Below are 21,477 nucleotides of genomic sequence, written 5' to 3'. Positions count from 1 at the left end.
AACAAAAATACCAAGAAACAGATGCAACCAAGTGAATCAATTAAGTTAAAACGAGGAAAAAAGTATCTTATGCAACTAATAAAGTAAAGTTACCACAATCTTCCCCTGTAGAGAAATGTTAATTATGTTGAGGCATCACACACAGAAGCACTCAGTCTAAACCATGGCTGTTCATGTTATTGTGCAGCTAAATAAGTAAGTCAACTGTCAGTGTGTAATTAAAATGCTCACCTTGGGGCAAATGGCTATTGATTCCTGACAGGAAATGCAATGAAAGACAGCCCGGCCATCTCTGACCACTGATCAAAGAAAAATAAAAATAAAACACATAAAGATTTAGAGTTCCCAAGTTATACCGAGGGTAAAGTGTCAAATCCCCCTGTGTGTGTATAGTAACCCAAACAACATTAAGCCTGTGGGCTCCTGCAGTGGCTATTAGCCTTTTGCCTCAAGGGTCTCATTTATTTCGCCCCCTGACACGGACACAGGAGTTATGAAATCATGTGGCACACAGCTCCTTTCATATATTTCCATCGGCGGCATGTTCTCAGTATCCCTCCTGCCAATTCACCAATGAGATGAGAGGAGTGCAAATTGCCTTCCTGAATGCACCGCTTTAATCAGCGTGAATCAAGATGCAGATTTAATCTTGGCTTGTGCTTTTACTCTGCAGTTTAAATGTTTGAGCTTGGCCGTGCAAATTCACCTGAGAGATTAAAAGAAATAGCTGTTGTGCAGGAACAACAGTGTTTTTAATTAGAACAATGTAGATAAGACTCCCTTTTTCATGCATGTCTGTGAAAGCTAATGTAGAAACATATTAAGATGTTCAAAGAACAGACAGATGTTTCTAGCAGAGAGAACATGAACAGGTTTTTTTTACATTGTGAGGGAATAATAGCACTTGAGCCTATAACGAACCATTTTTAAAGTCATTTTCTTACATGAATCTGCAAAGGCACATTCAAGCACTTCACCAAGCCTCGGTCCTGGCAGTGTTTTTGGCTGTGTCCCATTGTTCACAACACGTGCTGAAACCTCTGTTCAAAGTGAGGCTGTCTGAAAGAGCGGACAGGCTGCAGCATGGATTTCCCCACCGAGTTGCCCAGCTGCTTGAGGAGCATCCAGAGAAGAAGCATCATGAGCGTCAGGAGTCCCAGGAGCAACCCCACGTACAAGCTCAGGTTCCAGCCCCAGCCCAGTGCCAGGGGCAGCGAGGTGGATGCCACCAGAAATTTTCTGGGGGCAGGCATGGGGTTTGGCAGCAACCCACCCTGCCCACCTCTTCCAAAAAATCCTCTCTTCCCTCACTTGGATCTTCTTAGGGGGCAGACAGATGTGACTGTGCTGTAGCTGTAGGAGCCAATGTTCAAACAGGTATCCAACTGGTTTGGTTACGTTATAGAAGTCCCATCTGCTCCCATGGTTTAATCCTCCAGTTAGTTGCAAGTGTGTGCCGTCAGTGTTAAAGCAAACCTGTTGAGTGTGCTCCCGTGGTCTTTGTGCTGCCCATTCTCCTGAGATGAAATGGTGGAAATCTTTCTGCAGCCAGGCTCTGCTGTGCTTCCCCCTCTCCTGTCAGACTCGTTGCACAAAGCCAGCCTCCCAATTTATCATGAGAGAGAGAGAGTGTGGGAGAGCAAGAGTGGGAGAGCAAGAGGTGCCCTCAACACCAGTGGCTGCCTCTACTTCACATTCAGAGAAAAAAAACAAATGAGGAATGAGATGAATGAGAAGTACAAAACATCAATCCCATTTACTTATTGATAATGCGCAGATAAAAATGAGCAACTTTTGTTCACCATATATTCATATGGAACTCTGTATACCACTGGATTTAATAACCCATATTATCTTCATTCAACTTTATTTATAGACAGTTTGTCATTGAGATACCTCATTATTTAGAGAAAATAAATTTTGAGTTCATGCCTCACAGGACCCCCCCACATCATGTGGTGGAAATGGGCTTTGATACCTCAATCTCCTTTAACTATATACAGCCCCATTTTTTCCTTGCAACTTCATTTGTATTAATGAAACAGTATTGGGGGGGGGTCATGCTCAGGTTTCATGAATAAAGGATGGCATACTGGGAGTTGGACTTTAATTCACATGGAACGGCACATGAAATTGAATTGAAAGCCATGCATTTTACCAAGTGATGACTGAGTCATTTTAACCCTACTAGAGGCCACTGTTTGATACAAGAATATTTCATTGTCCCATTTGCCTTTAAGAGTTTAGCCTTAAGTCAACTCTGCATTTGAAGCCTCATGCCAAGTGGTCACTTGCACAGAAGGTGAAGCAGTTTAATAATCACAGGCATTGGCTTACTGCCCCCCCCAATGCAAATCAGGCTGCATACATTGAAGCCTGCTGTGTGAGGAAACCTGTAAGGCCCAAAACTGGTCCTCTACTGCCCCCTTGAGTTTAAGGCAACCATAAACATGTAGAAATGAAGTTTTACTTTAAATGAATTTTATTTACAAGAGCCATATTTTACAGTGCAGAAGATGCCTTAAAAAGCTGTTAACTTCCAAGACACCAATGTAATGAGACAGCCGACTCCATGACAGACATAATGCACTTTAATCTGTATCCCATGAGGCCAGGTAGTAAAGGTTACACCTGACAAGGTGAACCCACAACAATAACTGCTTAAATCAACTCAACCCTTAAGTGGAAAACCGGAGTGAAGGTTTTCTGGGTTTGAGTACATTCACAGGTCTGTTGAAGTTTGATACTGATCAAAGCAGATGCTTTAAAGTTGTGATAAGACCTCTACATTCTGTCTGATCAAAATGTCAACCATTAAAACTGCTTGATTAAACTGTTGCATCCATATGAATGTATAAAAATACTATTAAAACTCTAAACATCTAGCTCTACTCCAAGAAGAGCAGGCTGTTACTTGAAATTGTAGCACACATTTAAAAAAAAAAAAAAAAAAAAAAAAAATCCAAGACAGGGGTACAACTCTACATCGCCAGGGGGAAGTCAGTTCAGCTGCAGTTGAGGTGGTGCATCAATGACGGAAACTTCATGGTACCTGGAAGAGAAACAGCGTTTAGAACACTTATGCCGGACTGTATTAAGTCAAGTGAGGCCACTAATGAAGTAAACTGCAAGTTCTGAAAATCTTTGTTTCAGACCAAGTTTATCAGCAGCCAACATACTTGGGGCCCTTGTACTTCTCCCGAACAGACTGCTGGGCATGCTGAGGAGCATTGAGGTAAATTTGGTGCAGATCCTCAATGCATGGCATCAGATCTTCCAGCGAGTAGCCAGTCATCTCCGTCAAGGATTTGGGCTGAGGAGAACACAACTGGTGTCATCTTTGTTGTTGGCACACAAAGCTCAGTTTTCACACTTGGGGAAACATTTTGCATTACATGCGCTGATCAAGTTTGACTTGAGTACCCATTAAAAATAAAAACGTACCCATGAGCCACCAGTCACTGTGGTGTTTGCCAGGACATAGGCTGCAGCAGCCGTCTGTGATGGCAGGTATTTCAAGAAGGGATCTGAGTCAACCAAGCTGAGCTCCCCAAGGTACTGAGGAGAAAAAAAAAAAAGCTTTATGCACTTAATCTGCATAAATCATACTGACCAGAGTTTGTGTTAACAGGATCAAGCTTTGCCATGTTTAGATGCCAGAACATATGAAAAAAAATTGCAGACTTACCATTGCCAGGCTTTCCACCTGTTTGTTAACCGACTGATTAAGGAAGTACTGGGTGAGAAACTGGCAGATGGTTGGAGCTGCCAGATCAAAGGAGAGCACTTTAAGCACCAGATGCTCCATCCTCAACACTTGCTTCTTGGTGTAGGTGTCATCTGTGATGTAAACAAACTCTGCTACCTCAGGGGGGTAGATCTCTTCGAACTTCCTGTATTTAAACATTTAAATCGTCAGTTTACACAGAAAGCAAGCCAGCCTTGTACATTTTAATTAGATTAGAATTAATGGCTACATACGAAGCCAGCAGCATGGCAGCAGTCCCAACCAGCTGAAGCTTCCCTCTCAGGACAGACATGGAGGACAGAAAACGATCAATGTAGTTTACAGCCAGATAAAGCGTCTCGTTCTGGAGCTTGTACTCTTCGCCGACCTCGACCAGCCAGTCCACCAGGATGGCCCTCATGCTGTTTGTGATGTCAGGCTGCTTCTTCATGTAGCCCGCTTTAGGCCTGGTTTTCACCTGGGGAGCAACACCAGTGGGTTACAGAAGAATCCACTTGTAGGTTTCTTAGTCTTTAACAGCTGAAAATCTGACAAGGAGGTGTAGTGTATAGGATAAAAGGTAGCATTACACCCAGTTTCTCACCTCCATCTCCCTCAGGTACGTGTGGATTTCAGCAGCATATTCTGGGACCTCATTTACATTGACCGGTTTCTCTTCCCCCTCAACCACAGACATGTCCATGGGAGAGTCTGAGCAAAAGAGATTCAAGTTTAGTCGGAGATGAAATTTGACAGGGAAAGCAACTCAATTCTGGCCATTTACTACAGTTTCTGTAAAGAGAAGCAGACAAAGTCTCTTTGCCAGCTGACAGAGGCTAAACGGAATAATCAGAAACTCAAGTATTCATATCCCACCAAAGCTGACATCCATCGCTGATGGAACATCAATGGGTGCCAGAGGCTGTCGGAGTCGTGCCACAGCATTGATCGTGAGGGGAGACTCTTCAGGGACCGTCTTGGCTTTGACAGCTTCAACCACCTGCTGTGGCTTTTTGGTGCAGGCGCCATCAGGCTCATCCATATGGATCTGGAAAGCGGGCTGCTTGGCTGACGGCTTCTCATAGCAGCTTTTGCCAAAATCTTCTTTACAGGACAAGGGTTGTGATGACTCCTGCAGACACGACAGTTCAGAACTTCAGCGTCAAAGAGTTAAACAGTAAATGCATCAGCACACACTTGGAGGTTCACAGGATGAAACAAAGCAGCAACAATAAGCACGGGTAGATTATAGTCTACTTGTGTGGTAACCAAGAGGGAATTATTCTGTATTAAGCTTGCTTATGGCACTCTGCATACATTACACTTTCTAGGTACATTTCAAACTTAATCTGCTCCACTCAGTTTCTAGTGAAATTACATCTCAATGGATGCAAGACAGCACTTATTTTAAACACCCTAAACTCATAAAAGCCGAATCTTAAGACAAGTCTGCGCTTTTAATTCAATTCTTTGAATATAATTGTGAGCATCCAGCGTAATACTAATTGTGATATTAAAATGGCGGACAACCTGGGTGAAAGACGCAGCTACAGCTGTGTTTAAATAAACTGTAGGTTTGCAATAAAACAATAAAGCAGGTTAGAATTGGCAGCAATGCTACAACATGCGCGTAACATTAACTGAAATAAATTGCCTCCAAAAACTACAATGGCTGCTCATTTTAAACAGTCATAATTAGCAAACACTAGCTGAAGCCACCTAGCCTCATCACGCAGACGAACCTGTTTTGTGCCGCGCTGGTTCTGGGTTTTGCTCCGCTGGTTGTTCTGCAGGGATCCCAGGACGGTTCTGCTGGCTGCCTGCTTCGGTGGATGGTTCTCTTGGTTCTCGTTTGAAGCAGCTCTGGGTTTTAGCGAGCCTCTTAGTCTTGACAGCATGTTTTCTTGGTTGTGATGCTCACTGGCCGCGCTCCCCTGTGCTCTGTTAGCTCCTGACATGTTCCCCTGTCCTCTCAAACACACAAAATGCCCAACTTGCCTGCGCTTAGCGGACGATGCTACAGCTGCTGGGTGCGCTTGTATGCAAAATAAAAATATCAAAAATGAATTTCAAAAGATTGCGTAGGATGGACTTAACCGAGGCTAGCTTTAGCCACTAGCTTGAGGAAGGTTAAAGAATCAAAACTACACTGTTGAGATGGCAACGACACTTTAAACTGCGGCGCTAAAAGCAAAGCAGAGAAACACAAGTAAACGAAGAGTTGGCGGAACAATAGCAACAATAAGTACAACGTGTTTTTTAAGTCGCCATAATCGTGAGTTCCCAAAGTAGGACCAACCTGCAGACAAGGGAAGCTAGCCTCGGTCCATTTACCCAGAAACATGTAGCTAAGGATGTTGCTTTCTCTCAGTTCAAGTAGCCCGCGAGGATTGAAACGGACCAATCACAAGCCGCCTAGGCAGTGACGTATGAAATCTACGGAAGCGGAGAGGGTACAATATTCCCCTAATTACAAATTCAAAACCGGTTCGACAAATCATTCATATACACCCAAAAGCGTTATATAGGGCTAACCGCTGTGGTGGAGGTGGCTTTCAGATCCTTTACTTCAGTAAATGTACTAATACCACACTCTAAAAATACTCCGTTACATATAAAAGTCCCACATTGAAAATGTACTCAAAGTTTTACAAGTAAAAGTGCTTAAGGCAGAAAAATGTCCCCTGTGACTGTTATAGTGATATATATATATATATATATATATATATATATATATATATATATATATATATATCATTGGATTATTACGTTTTTATTAATGTAAAAGAAGAATTTTACTGTTGTAGTTACTTTTTGTGGAATTAGTTTTGATCTGCAACTATTCTGTTGTTTGTTTGATTTATCCATTTAATAGTATAAAGGCCAAAAATCATCAAGAAGAAAAGCAACAAATATTCACATTTGTGAGGCTGGAATCATGCAAATTTGCTCATTCTGCAGAGTATTTAACATAGAAATATTGTTGGCAATACGACATGCTCACTTCACATCATTTTGATTATTTGGTGGTTATTTAACTCAAGTTTTTATCTTTTCAGATCAGATTTCAGATCCTTTACTTCTTATATTTCAGTAAAAGTACCACAACAAAATGTTTCTTAAAGGTGCAAAACAACTCTCATTAAACAGCATACTGGCCCTTGCCTGTGCTGTATTATTATATATTTTACTATTTGATTATTCACACTAATGACATAACCTTTAGGCAGCTATTATATGTTGTGGTTTGTTCAGGTTAAACAGTTTATATAGTGTTGGATGGTTTAATCTTCATCATATTTCATAAACGGAAACTACAGCTGTCAAATAAATATAATACAGTAAAATGTTTTTTTCTCCAAAATATCATGAAGTAGAAGTAAAACTTTCCATGAAATATGAAATGGAAATACTCAGGTACCTCAAAATTGTAATTAGAATTTGATTAACCTCAGTAAATGAGTAAAACTTTGTTACTTTGCACCACATTTTATTGCAGAATATTAGGATACCTCCTAATATTTGATGCATAAATTCAAATAAATGTCAAGAGACCGAATTATTAGGAAGAAAACATGTAGGGTAATTGATTTATTGTCTTATCAATTATCAACCGATGAAGTAATTAGAGATGTAATAATTGGGGATTTAGCATGTGTGGAAAAAGTGTTCAACAATTGGCACATATGTCTCTTGGTTTCATATAAAACCCTTTTTGGTCCTGTAGAATCTCATATTCTTAGAAGTATCCTTTCATTACTCTTTCCATCTCACCCCTTGAATGATGAATTTTACAATGGTTATAAATAAGCTCTAGTTTTTATTCAACACAGGGAACTCACATTCCTATTTCATAATGATACAAAAACATACATTCTGTGTGCTTTCAACCAGCTTACATTTGGTCACTGGAATTTCAAAATAAAACCACTAATAAAAGGAGGAACCTGCACTATCCTGGCAACCTTATAGTGGTTTATTAATCAGCGCCCTTGTTTTAAGATGCTATCAAAATACACTATAAATATTTAGATATTTTACATTATAGTTAGGACAAATAGTCCCTAAATGGCTGTATGACAACATGAAATTGACACGGCTTATAACTATCAGAAAAGAAAACCTTTGTATTTACATTACAAAAATAGCACAAATACAGACCCTAAAAGACAAGCAGATAAGTACCCTTTGACCTATGTGACATCATACCTCAGAGAAAAAGTTTAATAGAGATTTTAAGTCATAATTATCGAGTATCTCCAGCAGTGAGGACACCTTGGTTTTCACATTCTGGCCTTTGAACTTGAATTTGTCGATAAAGAGGTCTGTGATCATCCCTACAGGGGAGAGAGAGAAAGAAGAAAATTGGTTACAACCAGCCAACAAACTCTACTTTACATCACCAGGCTCATATGGTATAACTTAGCTTTAACAGCTATCCTGTCTCGGCAATTAATTGACAAATTAGCAAAAGAACATAGAAGGGGAAGGATAATCAGTAAAATGCGTTGATAGTGCTGCACCATAGAGCCTCTCAAGGTGCGCTGGCTGCTTCTTGTACTCCTCGAGGAGATTAGCAGACTCGTCCAAGATGCTGCGATACTCAGGGATGAGGAAGTCAGCGTTCCCCTCATGAACCTGAAGCTCCTACCAATCAGAGAAATCAGAGAGGGAGTGGGGTGAAGGTAAGTAAGTGATGAACACAAGCAATTTTCCAAAAACCCTGAGAGCACAGACGAGAACTGGTTACTTTTTACAAAAGGTTGGCTCGTGGACACACACACACACACACACACACACACACACACAAACACACACTGTGGACATATATACGTAGGGCACGGCATTGACTGCTTCGGCTCGTTGCTGCGATGCATCAACGTCTTTGTTATATCGTAGACGCATACAAGCAAACAACATAACATTTACATTTCTCCATCAATTTTTATAATCAAGGGTTTATGATCTGAGATGATCTTCTGTTCCACGTTCTGAATATAAAAATATAAAATCAACTCATTGAAGTCTGTTGAGAAATGTGCTTTTCATTCGTGAAAGCACAGCATGTTGGCTAAAACAGCTTTAGGTGGAATTTTCCTGTGAGACTTTTAGCCAATTCATTTAACCAATACTCACTTTGAGTGCATCAATCAGCTGAACTTTTCGAGCCAACAGCAACTGGTATTCCAACTTTGGATGTATCATCTTCAGGGTGTGGCTCACAGAGTCGTCATTGATATCTGGAAGATTAACAAGCAAAGAACAAAAAAGATAGTATTACAGGGTTTCATTTACTAGAGATTATTCGCTAGATAGATACAGAAATAATAACAAACCTACCGTATGAAATGTTCAGATTGATTTTCCTCTTGGTAGCTTCTTTGGAGAGAACGTCACTCAGTATGGAGATAGTAGAGATGTTGTCTGACCTGAAGTGACCCTCCCCTTTGCTGAAATTACAAATTCAGAAAAAAAACATGTTTGATTCCATGTAGATTATAACTCAAATCTCCACTTAAAGTTTTAATTAAACTGTGGAACTAACATAATATGTCAGTTATCTGACAATCTCTACAGATTTATATGCAATCCGAGCAGAGTCTTTCCTCTGTGCGCTAGTATTTACCAGTAGGTGGCTTCAAGCTGTGTCCCAAGAAAAGTGTTATAAAAACTAAAAGTGATGCTTTCTCCTGCTGGTGTTTTCTCTGGCACCTCTGGCAGACAGAAGACCACCCAGGAGTGGATCTCAGCAAAACTGAAGTTTCCCACCAGACTGAGCCTGTTCATGGGCCTGTAGGACAGACAGAAACAAAGATAGATGACACTTACGCCACATTAATTTCATTTTACAGCTATTAACTTACATGGCACACTAAAGGTAAAGCTCAACTGGTATAACTGGTCCAGCATTTGGTGTGAGACATTCCTAAAAAGGTTTTCTACCATTCTACCAAAGATACCAGACCATTCCAGTATTATGATAACCAGAATGAATTACCTCTTCAACTTGCTTTAATAATTCTGAACAAATCTCTTAAGTGCAACCATTCAGAAGTCTGAATTCAGATTTCATTACTGAATTCAAATCCCAGTCTAAATTATGAGAAATCCTCTTCATCTCTTATAAAAGATCAGATTCTCAGATTTAATACAGTTAAATATCCATTTGATTTTGTTTAGCATTAGTGTTTACCTCTCTTGGTCTATGTTGTGTGTCCGCTGGTGGAGGGACAAAGGTTTGATCTGGTACTGGCGGACCTGGCAAGTCTTGGGTTGCAGTCTGGGGGTGATGTAAGCCTGCAGGGTCCCATACTGTCCCTCTATGGACCTCACCTAGGACAAAAGTTATTATGGATCAGACGCATTTTCCTCCTGAGTTCTGAGCGACAACAGCTACACAATCCTTCAGAAATGTTACCTTGAGCTCAAGTCTGGTCGTGTTCGCCTGACATCTGTACGTGGCCAGGAGGAAGTTCCCATTTGGCTGCTGGAAACAGAATAATAAGAGAGTGAGGCCTCCGGGATCAGCAGCAGGTGAGTGGCTTTATTTGTATTGTATCTCTGCCCTCTGTAGAAAGAGACTGGACAGCTCACCTCTGAATCACATTCACTGAAACTGACAACGGCTGAGTTCTTATCCACATCCAGCAGGTCTATGGGGACGTCACTCTGCATGGGAGATTCATCTTTCAGTTATATTGCATCAAAATCTGGACTTATTCATCATTAGGAGAGTCTGGAGGTGCAAATTTTACTGTTGCCAGATGTTGGGATTTATTACTGACCTGGAGCAGCAGATTGTCGATGGCTGTCTGCACCTCGAGTGTGAGGCTGTAGCTGGCATCGTCCTGGCAGAGGGTGAACTTGTCATTGATGCTGAAGGCGGGCACAGCAGAGACGGCTGTGCTCGACTGAGACGTCTGCTGATACTGCTCACGGCCCTGCAGGACTTTGACCTGCAGCTGCTCCAGCTCTGCCCTGGAAGGGAACAATAAGACTGACTGAAGAACAGATTTGTTTTGAAATTGCATTTGAAGCATCCCATAGGGGTAGTCAAACACATTAAAAGGCACACGGGCATACTGTATAATGAGAAATAAAGCGCTTCATTTTGCTGATACCTGAGCGATTCTACTTTGGACTGGGTCTCCTTACTCATCCTGACCTCGTCCCCGTGGCCAGCCTCAGCCTTCTGGGGCTCGGTGGTCAAACCAGTCACCCATCCTGAAAGTGATGATGGCAGTAATGCAGAATATGCTGTACATGTCAGATCTCCTTATACTAAATGTTGGGTTTCAGGGAACTCATACTACATGTCAGACCGTCCAAGAAATGAGTGCCTCTTTCTAGAATGAAATACTGCAGATAGACGGATAATTTGACAGGCAGAACAACACACGCATTTTTTTCTCTGAGAGGAAATTTGGGAAGACAAGGAGCACTGCTTTCAATTTTCATCAAACCTGTGTAAGTGGCAGTCAAAACTTCATCGTAAGACTCCTTCCCCACACAGCCACCCTGGATGGACGTCACACTCTCTGTCAACACCTGAATTCAGGAAAGACAGAAAACTTTGACCATCATACAAAAAATGACAATAGACTTGAACATTTAATTCCAAGACAAGACGAGGAAAAAATACAACCAGTACTATGTATTCCTTAAAAATGTAAGCCATTAATTCCCCATGATTTTCAGGGACACTGGCACGAATATATCTGGCTTTGGAAAGGTAGTTAACAGACACACAGGCTTGGTTCTACTATAATTCAGCTAAACAGTGTGAATGGAGCACAGCATGGCTGCATGGGTAAAAAGAAACATCTGAATCAATGGCTAAGCATCCCAATTTATTAAGCTGTAATTGAATTGAAGCAGCTTTTCTACATATTACGGCTCCTCTGCATTTGAAAGCTACAAACTGGAGTAAATGCTCCACATCTGATAAAATTGTGCAGCACATAAACTCACATGCTCAAAACGCAGTGTGGGCTCACTGGACATGTCGAAACCATAGACCTCAACCGTCCCATCATCCCTGCCCACCAGGATGTCATTCACTCCGTCACCAATAATATCATAAGTGTCAATGCACAGAATTCCTGATGGGAGACAGAAAAGTGTAAATCTAAGACACTGAAGCATCCTTATAACAGTGACAGATTATTCAGTGTTGTTTTCCCCATCTTGTGCGACTCATTATTCAAACGTCGTGGGAAATGGTTGGTATTAATCTAACACAGCGATTTATATTGAATTGAGTAAAATGTGCAAAACCTTGGTATGGTCACGTAAACAACATACCTCCTTTCTTTTTGTCGTTGTCGATCTCCCATTTGGTTGCGGCTGAGTGCTCACCGATCTGAACCAATCCTATTTTACCATCTGTGGTTCCATAGAGGATTTCCTCTCCTGTGGAGAAATCACTGACATTACAGTAGATCTGGTTCGTATAAGGCAGTCTCATGTGTTATTGTTCACGCACACACCATACAGAGAGGTTAACTTGCCTCCATCTTTGTTGTACAGTTCCAAGACAGATGGAGGACCAGAGACTTCAATATCATAGGCAAGCTCAGATCCCTACAGGATAAAAAACACACATTGAATAGCACAGATTTCTAGAACAACTTAGTAATAAAAAAAAAATCTAATTCTAGTTTACCTGCAAGACTCTGAGAACCCGATCTTGGCACGCCAAGATGGGGATGGGGCGAGTTAGGTTCTCCGAGGAAACACATGTGATATCATTGATTTTGTCTCCAGAGAGGTAGTAGTCTTTGTCTTTGCAGTCACAATAGTGGTTGTAGATGTAACTTGCACATACAAAAAGGTCAGCGCCTGAGACATGCCTGGAAGAGACATAACCAACACCACTCAGTACGGTGACAATCATAAAGTTCTGCATGAGTTGATCAAACACTTTATGTCAACCGAAAGGGGGAAATGTGGCTCCTACATGGCGTTAATGCTCTCAGTGAGGTTGGCTTCAAAAGTGAGGAACTGTTTGCCTTTCTTGGTGAACCCTCGGACCTGAGCACCAGAACAAACAAAGATCTTCTCTTGTGGAGTTCCCACAGCTCCTCCAAGGTCCATTCTGGCTATTTTCTGCCCCGGGAGTGTTTTAAACACAGGCTGAAACATAAACAAACAGAAAAATTCTCACCATTAGAAACTGATTTCAACACATTGAGATTCAACTGGCTGTACGATAAGGAAAGGAAAATCAATCATCACCACTGCTTCTCCTTTCTTCATCCCAAAACATGTCAGGATACCATCGTGGTCTGCAATAGCAACCTGAAACAAAAAGACAACAACCATGATGTTGTATGAAAACATTTAATCAGAAGACAATACGCTGCTGAAGACTATAAAAAATCTAGGTTAAAGGTGGGGCACAGGCATTGGTCTGACAGATTAACAGTACCTTTTGCGTTGCCTTTTTTCCCAAGGCTGGAAGCAGCCTCATAGTTTTCTGAGATGTCACTCCGACCTGAGAGGACAAAACAGAGGCACCCACATTATGACACAAACTGAAAACTGGAAAAGGGTCAGTAAAAAAAAAGCAACATGAGCGAAATAAACCAATGTCCACTTGGTGTTACCTGAATATAATCAACTCGATTCAAGTGCATCTCCATCTTCTTTTTCCGCTGGATTTCTTATCTCGGAGGGGGGAAATTTCTGGTGCAAATTTTCCAGGTAACGTTAGGTGATCCGCTCATAAAAGAGAGACTGGGATTAACGTTAACTATCTAAGGCAAGGGGATTAGCTCCAAGTGCTAACGTTAGCTAGCAAGCTAATTGGCTAACACGATTTTTTCGCACGTCAACTGTCTAACTGGATTTACCATCTTTATCAAGATCACCTGAGGACAGTCGTGGTCTACATATGTTGTAATAACAGACTAAGCTAACCCCTTTTAAACGCGAATATTAACGCTGGGCATAAACGTTCAACACTATGAAATCAGACGCGCAGTGTCCGTCGCCAATGGCAACGCTTCCGCCCCAACAAGCTGTGACACCATTGGATGAGCCTGAATATCAAAAATTAAAGCTGCATCGTGATTGGTTGTTTTTCCAATGACGCTTGTACATTCACGTTTATTAGGTATTTCATACTACACTATATCAACATTTGAGGTAAAGAAAATCTTTTAACTTCAGTGTTTTCATTGATGAAGACCGTCAGGTGAAGTTGAAAACTGTTAAATAGAATTTTAATCATAGTAAATGGACACTGGGTTAAGCCAAGATTAAAGTAATAAAATAATAAAACAAAGTATAAACCACATTACTGTTCTTTCATATTTTATTCTCGTCATAAAAATGTGGTTTGTTTGTAGGCAATTAAACACAATAAACATGGCAGAAAAAAAATCAGCATGCATTAAGCAAAAGGACTACATAGCAACAAATGACTGAAGCAAATTCAAAACTGAGAAATTCAGTGAGAATGCATTCAAAGGCATGACATGCATTATGCAACTTATTTCAATTATGAATCTTATAGCAAAATGTGTGGTACCTTAAAATATTCTGTAAAGTACAGCAGATTTCTTGTTCCTCCTTTCAAAACCCATTTTGACATCATACGTTCAAAGACTTTGCATGTTGTTAGAAGAGTTAGAGTTGATAGCACTGACACATTTAAAGTTAGGCATTTAGACAAATAAGAGCATCGGATGCACGTAAAAAAAGAAAAAAAAGAAAGAAGAACTGGACAAGGTAGAAACTGCAAACAAACCCCATCCACCATCCATCCAAGCACATTATTAAAAAAAGAACATTTTTAATTATGTATAAGCATCTTTTCATTTAAGTTACTAATCTCAGAATGTTAATGTTTCATCATAGAATAAGTGATTTTTATGAATAAATAAGGACATAAAAGGAAAAAATAACTACAGCTGATACATACAGAACACAGCTGATGTTGACTGTGCTCCATTCAGTGAACGTAACAAAGTGAGGGGGAGTCCACTGCTTCAATGAGGTCACATTACGAAGATGGGAAAAGAGAAATATCACCACGAGACTTCAGTGCATTACTGGCTGGTCCTCATCTGTACATGTACATATACAGAGAAGATGGAGCGTACACTGCAAAGTTGACATTCAAAAAACAGTTCCTTCTGTTGATGGCAATGTCTGTCCCCATCAAAGTTTAAGTCACATCCTAAATGATGAACAAAACAAAACATGACGAAAACAAAGCTTTTATGTGGAGCAATCAGACGCCCGTGGGTGCGAGACGGCTGATGAAGGCGATACTGCTGAGGCACATCCTCCTGAAGAAGGCGGGGCACGCAGGCTTCATTATCAAGTGCTCCAGAAGAATTCGCAGCTCTGTGAACAAGGTGCTAGGATGGAAACAGATCTGGTTAATAATAAACTCTGACCGCCCAGTAACTCAGTCGCTCTAAGGATCTTCACTTCTGAATAGCAGACCACTTTGTTACATAAATTATATTCCTCTGCGATTAACAAGTTTAGTATATTTGTTAATGTCTAATCACGTTATTGTACATCTAAAATAAATTTTTTTTAGAAAGCTACGTAGTTTTACATCGATTCAAGAAAAGAACAATAATCTTGTTTGCTCAGTTCGACTTCTTTTACACCAGCTGCAGCAGCTTTACTTCACTGTTTCTGAGGCCTGACCTCTACCAGACTTGGCTAGACTTTGAGAAAATAAACAGCGCGCTCTCATGGACAAACAATGTAAGTACAACACCGTTTCTGAATAACTTATTTCTGTACTATACTTTCTAGTAACTTTTTGGCCATTACACAATATCTGAGATGAGCTGGTCGCATGGTACTGATTTTTCCATGGCTTGGTTTGTAATAAAATGAGATAAATTAATATTTTGCATCTTTACTACAAAAAGTTTTAGGTTCTCTTCACCCCTGATTCTGCAATACTGACTAGCTTGTCGTATATTTTCAATTACTTGAGTATACTTGTGCTTTGGACAATGTTGTAGTATTTAACATCTTACCGGCAGTATGGATTTCTTCTGGATGTGTAGCGGAGAGTGAGGAATCGGTAGTAAATGAAAGGCAGCAGCAAGCTCCCCTGACCACTGTTAAAAAGATACGACAGGAGGAAATGAAAACTGACATCACACAAGTGTAGATTGTTCAATGCAATAAACCTCATTTGTTCAGCACTTCTTGAACAGTTACATAATCCCCATATTAATGTCATAAACAAGAGTTGACAGCACAGAAAACTGGTCTGCTTTGTTGCGCATAATCTGTCTCAAGGATTTCTGGCAACAAAACATTTTCTATACAGATAGTTGTGTGTGCAGAAAACTGTCTAAGAACACAATCAGTACCACCACAGTGTTATTGATCCGGGCCCACATATTAGTAGATAATGTTATGGTATTCCAATGTACTGAATAATATGTTCCAGTAAAGATGTGCAAGATGTCGCTTGATGATAAAATACACTTTTTAAAGTCATGTGTGCTCACCTGAAGAGCATGAAAACAGTAGCTGGCATCAAGAAGATTTCATTGCAGGCAATGAACTTCAGGATGTTCTGCTGATTAGATGTAAGTTTGTCCAGGAGATTTCTGATGAACATCAGGCTGCTGGGGCCCATAGACTGCAAAGAAAAATACATAAAACCAAAGTTGACACCAAAGCTGCGGTAAAGTTTTCAGTGAGGCACAGAGTTTACGTGAAATATTGATACAGAGAAGCAAATGTTGAGGTAATCACATTATCAATCATCAGCTTTATTAGATTTTAAGATTGAATTTGGGTCTCTGAGCAGTGGCTGGTTGATTGAGTAGATAATTAAAACATCATTTGGCTGGTGGAAATTACCCACCTGGGAGTTGAACAATGTTCAGCCAAAGGCTTTCTGTCATACATTTTTAACCAACAACTTTAAGAGTCACAGCAGGTGACTGCTGCCTCATACTCACATCAAGGACTTTCTTTGTGTAGGTCGTTGCATGAAGCAAGGAGAAGAGGAAGACTGGGAAGATGCTCACTGGACACAAGTGTTAAGGATTATCACAAAAACACAGAATAAACCTCACATAGTTCTTTAGTGCAGTTGTCAGGGCCACTGGAAAAATGACATCTGATTAAATGTTTTAATGATTAAGATTAGAGTTAAGAAGAAAAGTTATCTCTCAACTTCATGATGCAACACTTTCAGCTCCTTGTCCACGATACACAGGGAGGAAGAGAAACCTTTTAGCTTTTACTTTATTTACTAATCTGACTCTCTCTCTTCCAAATAATCCAGCCATATTAATTATCCATTCGTGAAATGGCTTTGCACACTTTAGGAGCCTTCCTACTCCGGGAATATGCACAAACATGATTGTTTGTAGGAATGGCATTTAACAACGTACAACAGAGGTAATCCTTCCTGGCCAGTTATAAACCACAAAACAGCTCATCGCCCATTGTAAACAGAACATATTCCAAAAGTGTAATCCATCAAATCTCACTTATACTTTTAATAATGTTTAAATTTGGAGTGGTTTGATTGGTTTATCAAAAACAGCGTATGCAAAGTCAGCTGACAAGCACTACTGTGGTCATATTGATATCAATTAATCGTCTGCTTTTTCCTCCTCCAAACTATTCTTACTACATCACTGTGAAAAACCCGCTATCAGTCGATCTCTAATTATGATCATGGGAGTTGGTCATACTGAAGCATCTGCTGTATATTTGAAACCTCTTTAGAGCCCCAATGCAGTGCATCTCAGTGCATGCACTTTCATGTGATACTAATCAGAACCAGTGAATGTGCAAAGTGCACTCATGCTATCAAAAGGAAATGACTGCACAGAAGCCCTACATAAGCCAACTTTGGAAAAATAACTCAAGTGAAACAAAGATTTATGTAAAAATAAGAAAAGTCAGTTGAAGTTTTAAAAATGAACAATACGTAAACAGTGACAATAGCCATGAGGTTCGAGCTGGCACTCTTAATGACAATTTCTCCAACCTCCACGTTGCATCTGACTATTATACAATTTTAACTAGATACTCATCACTGTCCTTATTTGAAGGCGAAAGGATACTTGTGATGGGGTAGGAGTTGACCAGGATGAGTGAGTAGAGCAGGTAGTGGCAGCTGTCCTCCTGAAGAGCCTGGGCCAGGAAAGCTCTACTCAGCTGAAAGCGTGGAAGCCTTTGATGCAAGCGAAGGGCACTGGTGAGGGCGTTTGCTAACAAGGCTCGCTGATAGAAGTTAGCTGCTGCATAGGGTCTGAAATAAAGAAGCAGGAACAAAAATTCTCATTTTGGCCAAGAGAAAGGTGAATAAGAGTGTTGCTGTCAGTCTTTTAAGTAATCAAACTTTAAATAAAGTCTTTTCACACTGTCACCTGGTGAACTCACCCCAGAACTGGTAGAATAAACATTACAGAGCAGTAGACAGTGAAGAGTCGAGAAAGCCACATTGCCGTTTCCAGCTTGTTACTCATTAAAAATTGCTGTGGAAGAGAAAACACATAGCAGCTTTAGACACACGAATGTTGAAGGAAATGCGATGCTGAAGTATTGAACCTACTCCATCATTTGATATCATATCATCTGTGCCAGAGTTTCAGGCAAAGTGCTGAGACACCTCTGTTAGCTGGTGTGGTTTGCTGTTTTAGCGTTTGAAATGACAGACGGGATCTGTTTTCCCATGTAAACTGAAAACGGATTTTCTGAAAGGCTTGGACTCAAGTTCTCCCAACGGTCAACACAAACCAGCCAAACTCAAAAACAACTTAATTCAATCCTGTAGTTCATTTTACCACCCTTTCATCCAAAGTCAGGAGACAAGATGCAGCTGTAACTCGTGAAAAACTTTAGTCCTTCATCTGACATGGCCTGATGAGGCCATCTTTATATTTCAGACGGCTTGTGCATAAACTGACTAGTATGAATACAGAGTTTGAAGGGGGAGAAATGTGAGAAAATGAACAATCATTCGGAAAGCTGAGAATCAAATAAATTAGGGTTGCACTAAACTATTTTTGTTGCCAATTATTCTACGAATTGACCTAAAAAAAATGTGTGAAAAGGTGTCTTCAAATGTCCTGTTTTGTCAAACTGGCAGTCGAAACCCACATATATTGAGTTTACAGTCATAAAATTAACAAAACCATAAAATATAGACATTACAGAAGATGGAAAACTAGAATTTTTGCCATTTGTGCTCAACAAATGTTCTCAACAACTAGTAGACTATCAAAACACTGTTGACGATTAATTTTGTGTCTATCTATTTACATTAATAACTGTGCTACACTGACACAGCGCTAAACGAAAAATAGCAAAGCAAAATGTTTAATTCCTGAAACTCTAAATACTGATATTTCAGACTCTGTAAAAACAGGCACACCATCAGAGACTTTAGAAAACTCCCTCCAGAGCCACAGACGACCTTACACAAATGTTCTTGTAGACGGAGTAGCACTCCTTGCGATGAGTTGTTGTACATACTATCAGTAGAGTGCATCTTCAAAGGTGACAGGTGGTTAGAAGATGTAATAACTGTGTAGGACAAGCAGCCAACTTACCAAAGGCCCAAGCTGGGGAGGAGAACTTTCTCGATTTGTATCAGCCATCTTTGGAAATGTGGGTTACTCTGTTGGGAGAAAAAAAGTTGCATCATGAAACAATGCACCTCACTGATACTCTTTACTGTATTATCCTTGCCAGAACTGTTACTTTAGGCATCGTGTATATTTTGTAGATTGCATGTTACCGTTAACTACTATAGATCATGATACTTACCATTAATCTGTCACATTTCTGACTGTGGACCTACATTTGATTTTTGCACCATACAGAAAGTCTTTAGCTGTTACGTGTTTACATTTACTTCCAGTATACTTGCACTCTTTCCTACTTTGTACTGTAAATACCACAGAACAATTTCCCTACATAAACCTAATCTAAAAGTACCATCTTTATACTGCGAAGTCATACCAACCTTTCTTTTGGCAGCAAGTAACGATCGCTATCCTTATGACTGCCAGGGAATACTGAGTAATACCTTATCATAACTTCAAAAAGCCCCACATTCAAAGAGACTACCATATAGAAAGGCACCGACTCACATTAAAGAAGCTGTAATGCTTGCCCAAGTATTGACAGTGTAACTGAAGCAGGAGGTAATGTGTTAAGTTTAATAACGTCAGTCGTTTTATTTAGCAAACCACGAAGACACGGTAACTTTTAAACGTGAAGCTGTCACACTGGGACAGCGGTGGGTACACTACCCTAGCCGAAGTGAAAGCTTTAAGCTAACTAGACATAAGCTACACATGCTAGCACACCTAGCATCTGCTACTTTCGCTATGAAATGACTAAAAGCTATTTCTTCAATGGAGGACTGATGAGAATTGAACATTCATAACGCGTTTCCACCGTTTAAAAGTTAATCAGCCACGAACGACGTTTATAAATGATGAGTATAGATTTCTGTAGGTGGTTTATCAATGCTAATGTTAGCCAGCTAACATTAGCAGCAGGTGGCTCTAGAATATTCTGTTACCATCGTTACTAGCATGTGAGCTAATGTTAGCTTAGCTTAGCTTATCTTAACCTGGTTACCCTGACGAACCTTAGCTGTCCCGGACGAGCTACTCGTACAGAGCGTATGCTCCAATGAATACGGTATATTTATCAGCAATAAAGATTATAGCTCACCGGTGTTAAGGCGTCGATCTATTCCGTTCCGTGCTGGGTTAATTGTGACAGGCTGCTAGTTACCACACTGAAGTAAATGATCAGCTGACCTTCCTGGACGGGAAGTTCTACAGCATGAAGGCAGTCGTAATTCTCGCGAGAGTTGAGTGATCACATGCAACACTTCCCTCTAGTGGTGAAGACAAGGAACTGCCTGACTTTAGACCACACGGTACTATGTTACGGTCCATGCTTCAGACATGTGATGCACAATAAAATAAATTGCCAGCTTAAAAGTAATTCCTCTTTTATCCTCTTTTAACTCCATGTGTCTGTTGTTTCCTGGAGTTTGGAGGTTTTCCTATTGAAATGACAAGAAATAATAATACTGTTAATACAAAACTTGACTCTCTTGACCCAGTGGGAGTCTGGTCTAGAGACTAGTCTTCATTAACTTTATTTAAGATGTACTAAGACGGTGATATTATGGAGCTACTTTTTAATGTTGAGTGGAGAATCAAGGAAAGGACAGCCTGCAGTGCGCATGCGCCAAAGTCAACGCCCACATTTTTAGAGCAGGAACCAGAAAGTTGCCGCATCTTTAAAACATCCTACGATTTACGACCAGAAGTCTTCCTGGCACTCTAGTTAGGACTTTAAATAGTATTCAATCGAACATTTACGCTCCATGATCGTTTCTTTTATTATCCAAATGATCTGCATTATAATATCCCAAATAAATCTTAGCTTTGATGCAGCCACAGGAGGGCGCACTGGACCAGACTATCATGTTCCTGCAGGTTGGCCTACAGCCTGTGTTGGATAATTATTTTAGCTTTAAGTGCACCTTATTTGGTCCCAACATGTTTTAAAATCTTACATCTGACTGCTACTGCAGCGCACATATCCGCAGATTATTGGCACGAGTGTCGCAGGGTGATGTGTTTGCTGGAGATGCCATTTGAAAATATAGGCAGTGTAAGCACTGTAGAATCTAATTATTTCTTTGCAAAACCTAATTAGGCATTAAAAAAGGTTAACGCCAGCGCCTGAAACGTTTTTGTTTAATAATC

At 40.3% G+C, this 21,477-nt stretch overlaps 3 protein-coding genes across 3 annotated transcripts; all 3 read right to left on the bottom strand.

The window, feature by feature from the left end:
* Positions 1-2,498: 2,498 nt before the first annotated feature.
* Positions 2,499-6,046, bottom strand: ccna2 (cyclin A2). The gene is made up of 8 exons (XM_070836631.1): positions 5,470-6,046; positions 4,604-4,859; positions 4,332-4,438; positions 3,982-4,205; positions 3,689-3,893; positions 3,445-3,558; positions 3,180-3,313; positions 2,499-3,052 (listed from the first exon to the last, which is right to left on the bottom strand). Exons 1-8 carry the CDS (start codon positions 5,683-5,685, stop codon positions 3,001-3,003), a joined length of 1,308 nt encoding a protein of 435 aa, XP_070692732.1. The 5' UTR covers positions 5,686-6,046; the 3' UTR covers positions 2,499-3,000.
* Positions 6,047-7,582: 1,536 nt separating this feature from the next.
* bbs7 (Bardet-Biedl syndrome 7) lies at positions 7,583-13,731 on the bottom strand. Its single transcript, XM_070836976.1, has 19 exons — positions 13,336-13,731; positions 13,158-13,223; positions 12,965-13,027; positions 12,687-12,862; positions 12,393-12,579; positions 12,234-12,310; positions 12,032-12,153; positions 11,699-11,829; positions 11,191-11,275; positions 10,849-10,951; positions 10,513-10,705; positions 10,322-10,396; positions 10,146-10,214; positions 9,921-10,060; positions 9,354-9,518; positions 9,068-9,177; positions 8,864-8,967; positions 8,251-8,374; positions 7,583-8,064 (listed from the first exon to the last, which is right to left on the bottom strand). The coding sequence occupies exons 1-19, from the start codon at positions 13,369-13,371 to the stop codon at positions 7,931-7,933; spliced, it is 2,160 nt and encodes a 719-aa protein (XP_070693077.1). The 5' UTR covers positions 13,372-13,731; the 3' UTR covers positions 7,583-7,930.
* Positions 13,732-14,038: 307 nt separating this feature from the next.
* On the bottom strand, positions 14,039-20,506 carry tmem33 (transmembrane protein 33). Its single transcript, XM_070836809.1, has 8 exons — positions 20,426-20,506; positions 19,291-19,358; positions 18,119-18,213; positions 17,800-17,987; positions 16,681-16,748; positions 16,222-16,355; positions 15,739-15,822; positions 14,039-15,096 (listed from the first exon to the last, which is right to left on the bottom strand). Exons 2-8 carry the CDS (start codon positions 19,336-19,338, stop codon positions 14,967-14,969), a joined length of 747 nt encoding a protein of 248 aa, XP_070692910.1. The 5' UTR covers positions 19,339-19,358; positions 20,426-20,506; the 3' UTR covers positions 14,039-14,966.
* Positions 20,507-21,477: the final 971 nt, after the last annotated feature.

Source organism: Pempheris klunzingeri, chromosome 9, assembly GCF_042242105.1.
Source record: "Pempheris klunzingeri isolate RE-2024b chromosome 9, fPemKlu1.hap1, whole genome shotgun sequence".
In the NCBI taxonomy this organism is placed as follows: domain Eukaryota; kingdom Metazoa; phylum Chordata; class Actinopteri; order Acropomatiformes; family Pempheridae; genus Pempheris; species Pempheris klunzingeri.
Note: the sequence above shows the minus strand (reverse complement) of the source record. Positions and strands in the feature narration are given on the sequence as shown.

Excerpts from the sequence above, each read along its gene's own strand:
- ccna2 (XM_070836631.1), bottom strand. The coding sequence starts at position 5,685 with ATGTCAGGAGCTAACAGAGCACAGGGGAGCGCGGCCAGTGAGCATCAC. Across the intron at positions 4,206-4,331 it reads CGTACCTGAGGGAGATGGAG|GTGAAAACCAGGCCTAAAGC; the intron begins GTGAGAAACTGG and ends GTTGCTCCCCAG. Across the intron at positions 3,894-3,981 it reads GCTGCCATGCTGCTGGCTTC|GAAGTTCGAAGAGATCTACC; the intron begins GTATGTAGCCAT and ends GTTTAAATACAG.
- bbs7 (XM_070836976.1), bottom strand. The coding sequence starts at position 13,371 with ATGGAGATGCACTTGAATCGAGTTGATTATATTCAG. Across the intron at positions 13,224-13,335 it reads ATCGAGTTGATTATATTCAG|GTCGGAGTGACATCTCAGAA; the intron begins GTAACACCAAGT and ends TTGTCCTCTCAG. Across the intron at positions 9,519-9,920 it reads CACAACATAGACCAAGAGAG|GCCCATGAACAGGCTCAGTC; the intron begins GTAAACACTAAT and ends TCTGTCCTACAG.
- tmem33 (XM_070836809.1), bottom strand. The coding sequence starts at position 19,338 with ATGGCTGATACAAATCGAGAAAGTTCTCCTCCCCAGCTTGGGCCTTTG. Across the intron at positions 17,988-18,118 it reads TTTATTCTACCAGTTCTGGG|ACCCTATGCAGCAGCTAACT; the intron begins GTGAGTTCACCA and ends TCTTTATTTCAG. Across the intron at positions 16,356-16,680 it reads ACACAAAGAAAGTCCTTGAT|TCTATGGGCCCCAGCAGCCT; the intron begins GTGAGTATGAGG and ends TTTTCTTTGCAG.